Below are 18247 nucleotides of genomic sequence, written 5' to 3' on the forward strand. Positions count from 1 at the left end.
ATCTTCCACACACAAAGAACTTTAAAATAACACAGGGCAAACACAATGACTTGGTTTTTTCTAAACGAAAGGCTTTCATCTCTGAGCTTTTCTTTGTAAGGAGCTGATTTATTTGTTGTTAAAAACAGATTAAATTAAGTCTTGATCTGTTTATAGGAATCTAATGCTGATATAATTTATGGAGTTGGTTAACATTAATCCGAATGGGGCGCCTGGGTGGCTCGGTAGGTTAAAGCCTCTGCCTTTGGCTCAGGTCATGATCCCAGGGTCCTGGGATCGAGCCCCGCATTAGGCTCTCTGCTCAAGCAGGGAGCCTGCTTCCCCCGCTCTCTTTCTGCCTGCCTCTCTGCCTACTTGTGATCTCTGTCTGTCAAATAAATAAGTAAAATATTACATAAAATTAATCTGAATGTTGAAAATTCACCCAATTCAAGTAACCACATTCAAGAACTTCCCTTTGTTACATAAAGCAAATTTATCTGTTTCTCTTTGATATAACTAATGGACTACTCTTTATATTATATTAATAATTTCAAAGAACCAACAGTTGCCTATCTAATGCATATTAACTGATGGTAATCTTACTGAAATTTTTATTCCAAGTCCAAATTTATATCAGCAAATACAGCAATATTAAAGACATTCAAGTTGACTTCCTATCTTCTCTAGGGAGGATAAGAAGTGGACAGAAGTCTCTGCATTCGCATTTCTAACTTACATTAGTCCCTTTCACATAAATTGTCCCATTTTCTGCTGGAAAGCCATCTTTTTTTTTTTTTTTAAAAAGATTTTATTTATTTATTTATTTGACAGAGAGAAATCACAAGTAGATGGAGAGGCAGGCAGAGAGAGACAGAGGAAAGCAGGCTCCCCGCTGAGCAGAGAGCCCGACGCGGGACTTGATCCCAGCACCCTGAGATCATGACCTGAGCCGAAGGCAGCGGCTTAACCCACTGAGCCACCCAGGCGCCCCTGGAAAGCCATCTTTAAACATACGTTTTTCTAAGAAACTATTATTTTCCTCAAATTTTGGAACAAGCTTCTCTCTTCCCTCCAAAAAATTAGAAAATAAAATTTTTATATGCTCTAATGCAATAACCCAAGTGTCATTTAAAAAAAAAAAAAAGATTTATTTGACAGAGAGAGACACAGTGAGAGAGGGAACACAAGCAGGGGGAGTGGGAGAGGGAGAAGCAGGCTTCCCGCTGAGCAATGAGCCTGATGTGGGGCTCAATCCCAGGACCCTGGGATCATGACCTGAGCTGAAGGCAGATGCTTAATGACTGAGCCACCCAGGTACCCCCAAAGTGTCATATTTTTAAGTAAAAACCAAATCAATCTCCTCAGCATTGTTCTAAAATATTTCCTCAATCTGCTTATAATTCACTATTTGTTTATAAAATGAAACAGCTAGACATTGACTTTTAATTCCTTCTTGATTGTTTCTTTTTAAATTATCTGAAGTCAGAAACCATAAGAGACTCGTCATCTCACAAAACAAACTGAGGGTTGCTGGGGGAAGAGGGGTTTGGAGCAGGTGGTTGGGTTATGGACATTGGGAAGGGTATGTCATATGGTGAGTGCTGTGAAATGTGTAAGCCTGACGATTCATAGACCTGTACCCTGGGGCAAATAACATATTATATGTTAATAAAAATAATAAAAAATTATCTGAGATCAGTAACAATTTATAAGATTTGGTGTGCTTGTTTGTTTGTTTGTTTGTTTTTACATTAAACCTCCTTTTCACTTTTTCTTTGAATAGGGCCACAATAAAATAACAGCTTAAAAAAAATCTGGACCGAACATTTTAGAATATTTATGCTTTAGTATCCAGGTGGAAAATTAAAGATTTAACTAGTATGTTTTAACCAAAACTCTCATGACAAATTTAACTCTCAAGTTTAATAAGCTATTAAAAACAATACTGGGTGTTGGGCAGAGAGCCAGATGGGACGCCTGGGTAGCTCAGTTAAGCCTCTGCCTTCGGCTCACGTCATGGTCTCAGGGTCCTAGGATCAAGCCCCGAATCGGGCTCTCTGTTCAGCAGGGAGACTGCTTCCCCCTCTCCCTCTGCCTGCCTCTCTGCCTACTTGTGACTCTCTCTCTCAGTCAAATAAATAAATAAAAATCTTAAAAACAACAGCAACAACACTGGTCACATTAATAACAGATCACGTTAGTAACAAGAAGCACCACCAATTATTTACTGTAGCGGGTGATGCTTTACAAACATCCTTTCATCTACTGCAAACCTTCAACCAACCAACCAATTTTCAGGGTTTTTTGTTTTGTTTTAAAATCTTGACTTTACCCAAAAGACACCTGTAGGGGGCAGCACAGGATTAAACCTACATCTCTCTGAAAGTCCAGGCTCTTCCCTTTCTCTGAGGCTAGGCCAAACCTTCCAACCTTCACAGTTTCTAATCACATTCACAAATTAACTGATTATTACTAATATTTTAAGTTGAATCACCTTTTTATTTTATTTTTTAAAGGTTATTTATTTGAGAAAGAGACAGACACACAGAAGCACGGGGATAAGCAGAGGGAGAGGGAGAAGGAGACTCCCCGCTGAGCTGGGAGCCTGACATGGGGCTCAATCCCAGGACCTAGAGATCATGACCCTAGCTAACACTCAACCATCTGAGCCACCCAGGTGCTCCATCTTTTTATTTGAAAACTTAAATACACTTAAAGTAAACTCACAGACAAGAAAAAGACATCCCCAACGCCCTTATCCCCAACGCACACACATTTATATACAAACTGGCTTGAAAGTTAGAAGCTCCCACCCAGGCAGAAAGGGTTCCACTGGAAACTGGAGGACAGAGACCAGAAATGCTGGGGCAAAGCAGGGAAATGGGCAGGGGCTGCTGAGGCCGCTTTCCAGGCCGAGGAGCCACGAATAGGCCGGGTAACTGTGGGACTAGGTAATGGGCCAGAAGGAGCTGGACGACTGGGGAGCAAGGATGAGGCTCCACTCTGGTAAGCAGAAGCTGGGCCAGGGAGAGGGCAGAAGAAAGGGAAACCAGGGGTGAGGAGCTATCAGCTGGGAGCTGAGGCCCAGGGCAAGACACCAAGAGGGGACCCACTGACGGAGGCAGAAGCCTAAGGAAGGAGAGAGGCCCGACACAGTGAGCTGAGAGAATCGAAAGGCCTGAAGCACATGTCCCTGCTGTCCCGGGACAGTCTGTGCTCCTACATATGTCAGTCTGTGTCCCACCAGAGGAATCAATGGATCGTCTGTCTGTACACCACTTAAAATCACTGTGGCCATCACTTGCTAGGCAAGGTAACCCTCTACGGAAAACACTAGTTAAGAAGCCACAGCGCCTGCGACCATGACAGCAGCCCACGGACCAGATACGTCTGTTCCTCTCCCTAAGTCAGGCGGTGCAGTCCAGCTTCGACCATGCACCCTGGGGTGTGGGTGCAGATCCTGCACTACGAGGTCAATACCTAAGCTTTTCTGGAGGCCGCCTTACTAACAGAGGCAGCCAGCTAGACCAAAAGCACCGACGCAGGCCTGAGTCTTACCTTGTGTAACGAATATCCTGACTCAAATATAATAGGAGGAAGCAAGAGGAGGAAAAACATATTTGGACGAAACATTTCTTCTTCCTGTAAATATAAAATGGGTATTTTTCAGAAGGATGGAATCTACGTAGTTAAGAAATAAATCCACCAGTGAAGAGCCAAAGTAATTGTCCTCTTAAGCCCAGTGGAAACACCCAATGTTTAAAAGATTACCTGATGATAAAACCAAGCAGAAGAAGAACAAAAAACACAATAAAACCTGCATTTAAAAATGTAGGACAAGTGATTTGAAAAGGTGACCAGCATATGAACTGCTTCCAAACACACAGTATATGCTCTTCATTCTTGTGTTTTTTGTTTTTTTTTTAGTATTTTTATAGAAAGGGATAGGGGAGGGTTAGAGGGAGAGGGAGAAAGAGAATCTTAAGCAGGCTCCACATCCAGCAGAGAGCCCAACGTGGGCCTTAATCCCAGGATCTGAGATGAAATCAAGAGTTGGACAACTAACCGACTTAAGTACCCAGGAGCCCCTGATTTTCATTCTTTACTAAGGAAAGACAGTTAATTTTAATACAGAAGACATTTCAATTAAAACAGAACACTTCCAAAAATAAGTCCACAAATTGAAATTCTCTGGGAAAACAGTAACAGTAAGCCCTAAAAACAATCCACTTGGAGGAAGAGTAGACACTATCCATGTTTAAAACAGGCCTGCCTTTTCTCTGCCTGTCACAGACAACTGTGCCATTTTCCTAAATCTGGGACTATGATGAAACAGTCTCCATCTGATGCCCTTGTGACTTGGGACAAGTCCCTTGTGACCAAGCAGGCCCTTTGCCATGCTTTCAGATTCAAGTATTAAGTACCATTAGGAAAGGTATTTCTAGAATATAGCTGTCTTTGGAGGGGTAACATAATAATTTCATTTTCTATATTAATATAGAATTGCTGGTGTATTGGAGGGAAAATTCACATTGGTCCTCAAGTTCAAAATGACACATGTAATACAAAACCTACTTCACAATGCAAAATTCAGCCCTTTCTCATATGAAAGTTTTCATGTCTTGTCTGTCACGTCTTATCTGTCTTGACTAATCAAAAGAATGGCTAAGTGTATTCTTACAAATGTACAGCTGTTACCATAAAGACTAAAATAACATTCAAAGGCTCAAAATAGAAAGCAAATGACTTCTGAAAATGCCTTATTAAGTCTTAAAATAACTGCCCGTGCAACAAGCTCATGACTCAGACCGGGACCATGTGAAAAGCAATGGGCCGATCTCTGTTTTGTGGGGCAACCTATTCTCATGACCTGTCTAGTAGGGGTGCTGTATAGATTCTTCTGGAGTTTCAGAAACCAGCCCCGACCCGAGGAAGAAGAGAACCTCCCTGCGGTGGGTTGCCCGGTGTCCTCCAGGCTTAATTCACGTCCACGTGGAACCCCAGGTGTGACCTTCTTTGAAAATAGGGTCTTTGCAGATGGGAAGAATCCAGATGAGATCATACTAAGTTAGGGTGGGCCCTAACCCAATGACAGTGTCCTTGTAAGAGACAGGAAAGGACACACACAAAGGAGGAGGACATGTGAGGACAGAGAGGAGAAAGGGGTTACACTGTCCCAGCCAAGCAATGCTTGGGACCACCAGAAGCAGTAAAGGCCAATGACGGATTCTCCTCAAATCCCCTGGACTTGCTCCCCAGAGGAAACACGGCCCTGCCAATACCTTGATTTCAGATTTCTGGCATCTAGAACTATGGAAGAATAATGAATCTCTGTGGTCTTACGTCCCCCAGTTTGGGTGATTTGCTGAGGCAGCCACAGGAAATGCATGTCCCACCTTCTAGCGAGTACCTAGAGTTACAGAAAGATCCTAGGTTCCTTTTGGCAACATCACCCCAAAATGGTATGAGGCGATTTTAGACGTTACTTGAGCAGTGTATGTCACATGCCACTGACCTCCCAGGTTGAGAAAGTCAGCCCCTTCCGATTCAAAGACACTGAGGGTTGGTGTTAGGACATGGAAAGCAGCTCTCCAAATGTGCTTGATCTTGCTTTTCAACAGAATAAGCCTGACCTCAGAGGCTTCAGGAGGCCTCTGTACTACTCTGTTTTTATCATATTTATTTATAAAAACAGTATTGGTTTACTACAGTATTATAACCCATTATTATAATGTCTCCTTTAAAATAAACATCTATAGTAAACCAGTGTTAACAGCAGCAATGTCTGCAATAGCCAAAGGGTAGAAACACCTATGATGCATTAACAGATGAAGGGATAAACAAAGTGTGGTATATACCTACAAAAGAGTATTATTCAGCCACAAAAAGGAAGGAAATTCTGATACATGCTCCAATATGAATGAACCTTAAAAACACCATGCTGAGTAAAATAAAGCAGACACAAAAGGACAAATGTTGTATGATTCTACTTACATAAAGTGGAATCATAAAATAGGTAAATTCATAAAGACAGAAAGTAGAATGGGGGTGACTAAAAAAATAGAAAATACCAAAAAACAAAACAAAACAAAAAACCAGAAAGTAGAACAGACTGTGGAGAGGGGGACTGGGAAGTTGTTTACTAGGTAGTTTCTATCTGGGATGATGAAACAGTTCTGGAAATAATGTGATGACTGTACAACATAGTGCATGTATTTAGCCACTGAAATGTACACCTAAAAATAGCTAAAATAATACACTTTATGTTATGTATGTTTTATAACAAAAGCGTTTTAAAAAAATGCAACAAAAAATAAATATACATAGGGGCGCGTGGGTGGCTGACTCAGTGGGTAAAAGCCTCTGCCTTTGGCTCAGGTCATGATCCCAGGGTCCTGGGATCAAGCCCTGCATCGGGCTCTCTGCTCAGCAGGGAACCTGCTTCCTCCTCTCTCTCTGCCAGCCTTTCTGCCTACTTGTGATCTCTGTCAAATACACAAATAAAAGCTTTAAAATAAATAAATAAATAAACAAACATTAAAAAACAAAGTTGTTTCAAGAAATAAACATGTAAGTATTTGATAATACAGGCGGAAGGCAAGCCCAGCAGGACAGTCTGGCAGCAGAACTGCACAGACAGAACACCAGACTCCTTGATTTTCTGATCTCTCCTTGCTTCCCCCAGCACTGGGTTTCCAAACAGGTGTCCTGCTTCCTGGTTCAGCTTTTCACAGACAACCTGTTCCTCTGGGAAGCCCGGCCCAACTATCCCAGCCTAGACACCTCCCCCTTCTCTGAGCTCGAGCCCAGATGGCCTGGAGAGCTCTCTGGGCGCTTAATTACATTCACCGCCCAATTCTGCTTCACTTGCCTGTACCATTAAATATACTACTATTATTTAACTTGGAAAGTAACGTCCACTGGAAAATAAATTCAACAAAACTGAAGCATACAAAACTCAACGTGGAGGACAACCTCCCCTCTCCTCCCCCTGACCCCACCGCTCAAAAGAGGGGTCACCAACTCAGGCTCCCCAGGCCACACAGCATTCCCCCAGAGGAGAAGCTGCTGGATCTCTGCGGGGCGACATCGGGGCCTGATGTTCAGAGAGTTTCTGCTTCTCTAAGGGAAGCTAGAAGTTCAGGTTTTTATGTGACATCTCCAGCATCTTATTTAGATAGATAATATTTTAAAATAAACCAATTTTTAGTTGTTTAAAATCAGTTCCAATTTTGAGCAATTAATTTTAAGTCAAACCAGATGTGTTAGCAGGCTGGATCTACCCATCAGGCTGTAGGCAGGAGCAGAGAAAGGGTTACAGCCTGTGTCCCCTGTCCTCCAACTAGCCACTGTGAGGGTGGTGAAATTCAACCAGTCATAGTAGGGCACAGAGATCATTCACAGTGTGTGTCGGTGGGGCCCACCCAGCCCCTTCCCCAGCTGAGGAGAGCTCTATCATAGGAGGAGCTCAACGTGTATTTTGTGATTCCACTCAATACATACAATATTTCCTGAATACTAATTATAACAGTTCAAATTGTGTTGTAGGTCAGACTACGTGGCTTGTTTTGCAAGTTTTACACTCTATAGTTTCATAGGTAAATTAATCCCAGCACCTAGGAGCTGAATCTAAACAAGTGGGGTTTGAATGTGCTAAATTTTAGTGACGAAATATTCTTTAATATTTTGAAATAAACCTTACAGCCCCCCCCACAATCAATTTTGTTACACACTTTTTAAATCTCTGTATTCGATACGGATGTACAAATTTAAGTTGAAATTCGAGTTTCAATTAGTTCTTATGCCACAAGATGATGCTCATGTGTGTACTACTGTGTGAAGACGAGGGTATGAACGCCTACACACTGAGGTCAGCATGGTGCGGTGGAGAGAATACAGCACAGGGCCAGCGCATCCGGCCCTAAGGCTCAACTCAGCCACTTTCTAGCTCTGTGATGTGGGACATGTCTCAAGCTCTCTGTGGTCACTTTCTTCATCTGTAAAAACACAGTGATGACAGTATGTGGTCAGTCTACATCACGAGATACCTCACGTGGTTGTCACGAGGACTGATGTTTAATGCTAATTAGAGACTTTCTCCCCAGACAGCAGCAGGTTATTCTAAGATTATACACATGCAAATAAATAACAAAACATGACGCCCTGTGCTCCCCTGTTAACTTCTGAAGCAGTGTGAGACTTACGCTTTTTCAAAGAAGTCAGATGTAAAGCTCTCAACCCTAAACCAGCAGAATGTTAAAAAATTAATGGGACAATATAAACTTCACTCATAGTCAAGTAATGATAAGCCGTCGTAACTAACAATCAGTGTTCTAAAATGAAGAACAATCAATAAAAATTGTAAGTTATGTTCAAAAATCAATAGTTGGGCAAACGTACCTTCCAATTTGCCAATTTTTTGAACTCTATAATTTTTATAACTGCTCCCATGAGAATACCTAGAAGAGAAAATATAAAGTTGAACATAATCTAAGATATGAGGAAGATTACTGTTTATTATTCCAGAGAAACTATTATATCTTTATATAGCTTCTATGAAATTCTGCAAGTTTTATGTCTGAAAACCTAAGAATGGAAATCAGTGTGAAGTTCTGAGTCGCATCTCAGGCAACACGCTATAAGGAAGTTCAACAACAGTGGGGGCGGGGTGCGGCTGGGAAAGAAAAGCTTGACAAAACAAGACCCCAGGATAGTCTGCTGGGCACAGAAGACTTAACACCTGTCAGTTTTGCTACATCCACCCATCTTCAGTGCGAGAAGACAGAAAGCTCAGGTGCTAAGTTTGCCCCATACTGCATCATCCCACCATTTTCAAAAAAAAAAAGAATCCAAGATCACTTTCTTAGATTCAGATGGAAGCTCTATGCAGAGTATTCAGTTAGAGATAAAACCTCAATGCTAAAAATAACTTAAAGTAAAAATTCTGTGAAATTCCTGGAACAAAACAGACCATCTAAGTTCAGGCATGTTTCCTTAAGGCTGACAGGCTCATTACTCTCTCGTAAAGAACCTACCCAAAATAATTCTCAAAGAAGCATCATGGAGCCAGTTTATGATGCCTCTGTTATTCCCAAGAGAAATGATTTTTAACCTGGTTGACTCATCAGGATCACCATGGGACTTTTTATAAAATAAAGACACTGGAGCAGCCCTCCAGACCTACGGAATCACAATCTCTGGAAGGGGGTGATACAAAGCAAGCCTGTAGACCAGGGTCCTAGGTGCTCAAAGACAAAGACTTCCGTCCCCCCTACAGAGGAAGGAGCTTCTCTCCTTATCAACAAAGGAGAGCCTGGGGCACCTGGGTGGCTCAGTGGGTTAAGCCGCTGCCTTCGGCTCAGGTCATGATCTCGGGGTCCCGGGATCGAGTCCCGCATCGGGCTCTCTGCTCAGCAGGGAGCCTGCTTCCTCCTCTCTCTCTCTCTGCCTGCCTCTCTGCCTACTTGTGATCTCTCTCTGTCAAATAAATAAATAAATAAATAAATAAATAAAACAAAGGAGAGCCAGAAACCGATGAAACACACTTTGTTGGCTGGTGTGAGGACACAATACTAGAAGTAGAACAGAGAAGTTTATCAGGAAAAGTGCTTGAACACTCACTGCTGTGGGGGAGGAGGTTTCAGGTGAAGAGATCGGTAAGGTTAACTTTATAAAGCTCTATGCCATTTGAATTGTTACATATTAGTAAAACAATTATAAAATTACTCTGAAACAAAGAGACCAAGACAAAATAGATCTGGGCTATAAAGGGCGTCAATGAACCTATTTTCGGAACAGTTGTCTACTGACAGGTGGCATGAAAGCACTGATTCTAAACTCTCCAGACAGGGCTCCCCAGTTGTTTCCATTTTCTTATAGTTTCAAATGGTGTATACATTTTAAGGACTTTTTAATACAACTTTTAATTTTTATTTTTAAAAAAATTTTAAGATTTATTTATTTATTTATCTGACAGACATAGGTCACAAGTAGGCAGAAAGACAGGCAGAGAGAGGTGGGGAAGCAGGCTCCCCATCGAGTGGAGAGCCCAATGTGGGGTTCTATTCCAGCACCCTGAGATCATGACCTGAGCCGAAGGCAGAGGTTTAACCCACTGAACTACCCAGTGGGGCACCCAGGCGCCCCAATACAATTTTTTATTAACCAAATAGTTCATGAATACTTTGCACAATGTCATAAATAAGGCAGAAATCCCTTTTGATGAGATCCCACTCCCACCTTAGTTCTTTCTCTTCCTGCCCCCAGATGACCAACTGTCTTGAAGTTTGGGAAATATTTTACCAGATCATTCTATATCCTCTTACATGTTCATATTTAACCACACAGTCCTGAGTGTGTGTATTTATATAAAATTTACAGTACTATAATCCATCATTCTACTACTTGCTATTTTGCTCAGTGTTAAAATGTTGGAAGATGCACTCAGGGATTACTACATATAGATCTGCCTCATTCCTTTGAACAGCCCCGCAGCACAGCATAAAAATGCCACACATTGAACAGATATTTCTCCAAAGAAGATATACAAATGGCCAACAAGCACATGCAAAGATGCTTAACATCATTAGGGGAATGCAAATCAAAACCACAAGGAGAGAGCTCTTCACACTCCCTCCGATGGCTAAAATAAAAAGACAGGAAAGCAAGTGCTGGCAACGGTACAGAGAAACAGGAGCTCTCATTCATACTTTGCTGGTGGGAAGGTAAAATCGTGCGGTCGCTGCAAGAAAACAGTTTGGCAGTTCCTGAAAAAGTAAAACAGAGTTACCCCATGATCCAGCAACTCCACCCAAGGGCACAGAAAACAAATGCTCGTAACAGAAATTCATACATGGATGTTCATTAGCAACATTGTTCACAGTGGTCCAAAGGTGGGAGCAATGCAAATGTTCATCGACTGATGAATGGAGAAACAATGTATATTCACACAACAGAGTATTATCTGGCAATTAAAACGGGACACTGACCTACGCTACAGCAAGGATGAATCTTGAAAATGTGCTAAGTGAATAGAGCCAGGAACAAAGAACATACATTTTGTGGTCCATTTGTACGAAACATGCAGAAAGGGCAAGTCTACAGAGAGAGAAATGGTTGCCTTGGACTGGGGAGGAGGGGTTTGGGGGTGATTCCCCTAAAGGGAAAGGGGGTCCTTTTGGGGGTGATGAAAATTTTCTAAAATTGATTGTTATAATAGCTGTACAACTCTGTGAGTGTACTAAAACCCACTGAATAGTACATTTAAAATGGATAACTGGGGTGCCTGGGTGGCTCAGTGGTTAAAGCCTCTGCCTTCAGATCGGGTCGTGATCTCAGGGTCCTAGGATTGAGCCCCGCATCGGGCTCTCTGCTCTGCAGGGAGCCTGCTTCCTCCTCTCTCTCTCTCTGCCTGCCTCTCTGCCTACTTGTGATCTCTCTCTGTCAAATAAATAAATAAAATCTTTTAAAAATAAATAAATAAATAAATTTTAAAAAAGGATAATTTGTATCATATGTGAATTATATCTCAATAAATCTGTTATTTTTTTTTTAAAAAGACCTCAGACTTTTTTATACAAAATGTATGGAATAGGCAGGTCTACAGAGACGGGAAGTAGGTTGGTGGTTGCCAAGGGAGGGGGGAAGGAGGGAAATGGGGAGTGACTGCTAATAGGTAGAGGGTTTCCTTTTGCAGGGATGAAAATGTTTTGTAATTAGATAATGGTGATGCCACACAGTCCTGTGAATATACTGAAAAGCACTGAATTGTACACGGTATATGAATTATACTTTAATTTTTAAAAAAGCCACAATTTTTTTTTAACCATTTGCAAATGATAGCTAGCTGTCTCCAACCGTTTGCCATTAATAGCGGTCCTGCAATGAACATGCTGGTTCGTGCCTCTTTGTGTAAGTGTTTCCCGAGGGTACATCCGGAGAGAGTGAATGGCATGAACATTTTTATCTCTTGAGAATGCTGCCAAACTGTCCTCCAAAGTGGCTGTACCAATTTATACCGCTGCCCCAGAGCACTCCCACATCCTCACCAACCCTGCATAATCATCAGACTAACATTTCTGCCCCATATGATGGGCAACCAGTTGTACTTTGTTTCACTTTGCATTTGCAGTTCATCTGCATTCAGTGATCGTTCCTGATTACTAGGGAAGTTGAACCTCTTTTCATGGTTTCAGATTTCATTTTTAAAGCTAGCGTTTTCCTGCTCTACTAAAACCTCAACTTTCTCTTTCCCTTGTAAATGTATAATACCATGGTTAATGCTTTTGTAATTACATATGAAGCAGCTGCATTTGAAAATGATTCATAATTAACTATTATTATATCTATTGATCATAATCATAATTATTCTGTTCCCTAAGCTTGTTTCTATATTATTATTTATAAGGCACTAGAAAGCTCTGTAAACTATGATGTGATGTTATTAACACTACTGTTACCTTAACTTGAACAACCCTTTCTAGATGTCCTAGGACTAAACTATGGTGCAGTGTGAGACTGGAAACTACTGCTTTCCTTTCTGAGACTAAGGTTCCAATTTAGGTCAAATTGATCTACTCTATAGAAGGAATTCACACCACACAACTACTCAGCAGATGGAAATAATGACCTAGATACAATTTTGTACATTCTTACCAATAAAAAGAATATAAGCATGTACTCTCGAGTTATAAATTTTTATTTCTTATTAAAAAACAGTGCTGCTGTATTAATATATTTGAAAATGTACACACAAAATAGAGATTGTAAAAGAGTAAGATTAAAAATAAATAAATAGAAAAAATTCTTAAAAAAAAAAAATAGAAACTCAAGTTCTCACATTTTCTTCTGCCCCCAGTGGATCTTGGTGCACACACCTCATTATGGACACCACCAGCAATTAATAATTATTTGCTGAGCCCCTTCTCCTGGGATTTGTCACTTTAAATTATTTCTAATCCTCAAGAGAATGCTTCAGGTAGGAAGGCTCAGAGAGCTGAAGTGGCCTGTCTGATGGCTCAGGGCTAGAAAGTGACACTGGACATCTGACCACTTCATGATGCTAAGACAGAGAGAGGCAGACTGCACTGGCCCACCCCATCTGTAAAGCTATTACAGCTGGAGACCCCTCATCTCTGTCCCAGGGTGCATGGCTACTCTATCACCATCACTGTGCAATGTTCCTGATAATTAATATTACAGGAAAAATGCTTAAGATGTCTTAAGGATGATAATCAGGTTGTCAAACAGTATGTAGAACACAATCTTAATTCCCTTAAAAAACACATACATGAGTACATATATGTATTTATTCGCCGCATGTTATACACACACACACACACACACACACACACACACACACACACATACTCCCCCTTATGTCCAGGCACTGTGCTGATGTATAAAATACACGTTATTTTAGTTCATTCTCACAACTACCCTGCAAGGCATAAACCATAATAGAGATGATAATATTAATAGCAGCAGCTAACAGTTAATGATTAACTTAGCAGTCAGGCATTATACTGAGTGAATTCTGTTATTACCCTGCTCGATATCTGCAATTCTAGGAAGTAAAGACCCTGTCACCTAAATTTTATAGATAATGAAATTTTGTAGACAAGGAAACCGAGGCTAAGTGATGACTTACCACTAGGTAAGGCATCACTTACCTAGTGAATAGCAGATCCAGAACTGTGTAAGAGTGAATTATTTTAACTTTATTTCAGATGCACATGGTTCAAAATTTAAAAGGTAGAAGAGTACTCTGAAAATTTGAGTCTCTGGGTTTTTTTCCCCCAGGCTTTTGCTATCACTACCGTTCCCATCTGAATACATGATTCCCCATGGGTCGGGGCATCCAGAGCAAAAACCGCTGAAAGGGGGACTGCTGGGTCAAGGGTACAGGCATTTTTCATTCTCACGCACGAGGCCTGCTCAGCTCCCCTTCACTGGGCCCATCCGTGTGAGCCGCGGAGAATGCTGGCTACTAAGTGCTCACAGCCGTCCCCTACTCCAGCTAAGTGCCCTCGGCCGCCCAGAGGCACCTTATCAGGAAGCTGTGCCCACCCTGCACCAGTTCACAGCCAATAACTAACTAAGCCAGCATGAGGAGTCCAACACCCTGGCTTTCGAGAGGGGCAACTACAGTGTGGGTTCCTGCTCCAGAATCTTCCAAGTGAGGCTCAGGCTGGGCTGAAATGGAGATCGGGCCTGGCATTTGGCTCTTTCTCCCCCCCAGTCTGGCTTCCTCCCTTCCTTACAGATTTATTTGTAAACCGCACCCCTCCATAAACTATCTGTCCCCAACCCTGTCTTAGACCCTGCTTTTCAGCAGCCAACTTAGGACGACTGGTTTCAAGAGTGGAGTGGTTCCAGGAAGCAAATTTGAAAGATGCTGTTGGATTACTCAGCAGCCAGCAGGCAAACGAGGACCCCAGCACAGTGGTAAAGTCCTGATGTCACTCCCCTGGGACTGCCTTAGACCGCAAGGACTCCCTTGCAGAGGACCGAGTGGGAACACTGGGTGGGAGGCAGTGGCTCAGGCATTATCTGTAGGGTTGAAGAGGTGTGGGGGAAGTAAGAATAGTGGATTATGTGGTGGTTGCTGGGGGCCAATGATGTTTGGAAAGAGAAAATGACAAGCTCAGGCAATCACCAACTTAAAAACAAAGGGTAAGAGTCGGAGGGCCTCCCTGGCAACATGTAAGTAGACCCTCATCTCCCAAAATTGGTGGGCTTCTAGAACTGACGATCAGATGCAGGGTTTAACCGCAAGCATGGCAGATCTTCCGAGAAAGTTGAACTCAAGGGGGTCCATCTACGCCTTCTCCCGCCAGGCCTACTAAGAAGTGGGACTCTGAGACGTGGGGGCATTATCTTCGGGAGATGCACACGAGCACCTTGAACCTCCAGATCCCTGGGGGTTCCCTCTGGGCCAGCAGAAGTGCCCTCTCTCCCCCGCTGGAATACAGAGCTCCCCAAGCTATTTCCGGATTACACAGAAGCCCCAAATAAGTCTAACATCTTATGTTAACTCCTGCTCTCCATCATAACCTAGTCCCAAAGCCAGACCATATGGACATTCCCCGGGACAACACACTGGTCCACTAGACTGTGGGCATCATGTTACTCTACTACAACAAGCAAGAAGTGTGAATGGATGTCTTGGTGAAGCACAGAGCATCAGAGGACAGAACATTTCAGGGCCCTGCCCACCTGGGAGCCTGTTCGGGGTCAACTGCTCTGGTGCATGACAGGACACTGCCTCCAAGCAAAGGACAAGACTTGCACCTTCCACCTCCTACCACCAAGAAAGAAGCGCAAGGCCTGGAAGGCCTGCCGCAAGTTTGGAGAAAACTCCTTCAACTCATTTACTGGTTTGTGGGAGGCTGGCAGTTTTGAGAGGGGCCCAGAAGAAAGGGCCACGCAGCAGGCGGGGCTGCCCTTCAAGCAGCCATCCCAGCTGGAAGACCCCACCAAGCTAGAAGTATCTATGGTGGAAAGGGCTGGCGTGCGACAACTCAGGCAAGCTTCAGTCAGAGGGCGGCTCAGCACGGACCTCTGGGCTTCTGGAGCAAGGTCTTGGCATTTGCAGCAGAGAACTACACACCATTTGAAAAACACCTGAGGAAAAACCCCAAAGAGCTGCTGGCATGCTCTGGGGCCCTGGGAGAGACAGAGCATGTGAGCATAGGACGTCAGGTGCTCACGAGCTCAGAACTGTCCTTTCTAGGTGGGGTTGCCATCAACGGCCCAGCTCTAGTGCCAGGTAGGCCCAGCAGCAACGCGCTGAAAGATGGAAGTGTTACGCTGCAGATCGGGCTTGCGTGGCTCTAGAGGCCACAAGCACCCTGCGTGAACAGGCGCCCCAGGCCTCTGTTCGCTAGAGCTGTTTGGTCAACACTTCCCTCTCAGGTCCGACACAGGACCGACCTCGCTGGGAGTTCTTCACGACCAGCTGACAGGAGGAGGAAAGAGCCAAGCGTGGCTCATGGAGGATTCACGCTGCCTCTCAGCTCGGCCACTCCAGTGTTGGAGCCACGGGCTCAGGAACACAGAAGCTACCATGGCAGAGATGGCGGCTGCGCAGGGGCTCAGCAGCCCGGACTCCCACGCACCACGGCTCCTCTAGCTCCTACCATTGCTGAACAGATGACCAGACAGCCACCGAGACTGACACCCGTCACCTGATGTGGTCTCATCCCTTGTGAAGACTAGCTAGCTACGTGATAGCAACTCGATGACCTCAGACCCCCTCCATCCCAGAAAGGGTGGTATTTCCTCTGGACTGAGACTGACACGTGTGCCGGCTGTATGTCTTTGCGCCACTGCTCAGGAACCACAAGTGTCTGATCCACTGAAGTGGCAAAGTGGGTAAATCCGCTTGGAGTTCTACCATGTACCACCCCTTCCAAAAGCTGCCGGCCAGCCAAGATGGTAAGAGGGTCTCTCAAAGAAACTGAGGCACGAGCTTGGAGATGACATCCTGTGAAGAATGATGCTCCCCTCAGGATGCGATTCACTCCTTAAGCCAATGGCCAGAGGCGCCTGGGTGGCCCAGTCAGTTAAACATCTGCCTTTGGTTCAGAATGGGATCCCAGGGTCTTGGGATTGAGCACGCACTGCAATGAGCTCTCTGCTCAGCAGGGATTCTGCTTCTCCCTCCCTCTCCATCTGCCCCTACCCTCCTCCCCGGCTTCATGCACACAAGTGCTCTCTCAAAAAAAAAAAAAAAGAAAAAAAAAATCTTAAAAACAACAACGAAAAAACCACAATTAAATTCCAACGGCCATTATAGGGTGGTACACCCCCAAGGGTAAACATGGGTACAGACAGCACAGAGTGGGTAAAAGTAGGAGCGGCCCCACTCAACATCACTCTCAGGGACTCACTTGGGAGTGGTGATTCCTACCTGGGGAATTTCTAGTTCTTAGGCTAAACTTTAGGCTCAGGGGGTCAAAAGGTCCTGGCTCCCAGAAGGTGACATTTCCCCCAGGGTTCACATAGTAAGAGTTGCAATGGCTGCTGACCAGTCCCTTTGGGCAACTTGAGCCAACAGACCAGCTGGTCTAGAAACAGGGTACCGTACTAACAGGGATAATGGACCCTGATCCTCATGAGGGGATAGGTCTGCTACTATATAATGAGGCAAAAAGGAATATAATTAATTATGTAATACTCTTTGAGCCACAAATGATTTTTTGAAAATATTTTTAGCATATTTTGTCAGCTGTAATTATAGAATCGTCATATTATCATAAGGTAATTTTGAAAATCTAATCCTTGATTCTGCTACCTAGTCTACAGCAGACACCTCAAAGTAATTTAAAGGAGTCCCGCAGGTTAAGATGAGAATCCGTACCTCAGGGCTGTCTATTTTCTGTGGAAAGCCTGTTTTATATGTTTTGTTTTTAAAGCAGCTCACATTTTCAGAAGAACGTTATTCCTTTTTCCACCACAGAAGAGAACATTTAGGTGGTGAAAGAGGAAATTCAAGGAATCAGCCCAAAGACCAGCTTTCAGAATACAATTATTTAACAACCTTTCTTATTTTAAAACTTAGCCTATCTCCCTATTCCCACGTAACTAGAAGATTTAAGTATAAAATATACAACCTGGGACGCCTGGGTGGCTCAGTTGGTTAAGCAGCTGCCTTCGGCTCAGGTCATGATCCCAGCGTCCTGGAATCAAGTCCCACATCGGGCTCCTTGCTCGGCAGGGAACCTGATTCTCCCTCTGCCTCTGCCTGCCATTCTGTCTGCCTGTGCTCGCTCTCTCTCCCTCTCTCTCTGACAAATAAATAAATTTAAAAATAAATAAATAAATAAATAAATAAAATAAAATATACAACCTATGGAAGACAAAATGCTCAACTGAGAGAAGATAACCATAAAACTAGGAAAGTCCGAGACTCCAGGAAAAAGGAGGAAATTATTCCACACCAAGCACACATTTAGTTCACGGCAGTAAAAAAGTAACAGGTGTTCCAAGACCTTGTCACCTCTGACCCGCATCCAGGAACTAAGAGACAGTGCTAGCTAGCATTCTTCCTTGGAACATGACAGCCTCAAAAATCCTGAGTCTCACACGATCATTTTGTCAATCTGACAACCAATTTTGGCCTCTGCCTCTAAGACAGCTCCTCTAACATCAACAAATGAGTGCCTGTTTCTTCTCTAAAAAAAAAAAAAATAAAAAAAATAAAAATAAAAATCAAAGCACCTCAGGGGCGCCTGGGTGGCTCAGTGGGGTGGGCCTCTGCCTT

General features: G+C 43.4%; 1 protein-coding gene across 5 annotated transcripts in view; it reads right to left on the minus strand.

The window, feature by feature from the left end:
• Positions 1-18247, minus strand: part of SLC9A8 (solute carrier family 9 member A8) — a 70645-nt gene that overhangs the window by 38575 nt on the left and 13823 nt on the right. For all 5 annotated transcript variants that reach the window (XM_032350377.1, XM_032350381.1, XM_032350380.1 and 2 more), the window contains 2 exons: positions 8383-8441; positions 3541-3624 (listed from right to left, as the gene is read on the minus strand). In XM_032350377.1, the coding sequence (XP_032206268.1) occupies positions 3541-3624; positions 8383-8441 (143 nt within the window). The remainder of the gene's footprint in view (positions 1-3540; positions 3625-8382; positions 8442-18247) is intronic.

This window comes from Mustela erminea, chromosome 7, assembly GCF_009829155.1.
Source record: "Mustela erminea isolate mMusErm1 chromosome 7, mMusErm1.Pri, whole genome shotgun sequence".
Classification (NCBI taxonomy): domain Eukaryota; kingdom Metazoa; phylum Chordata; class Mammalia; order Carnivora; family Mustelidae; genus Mustela; species Mustela erminea.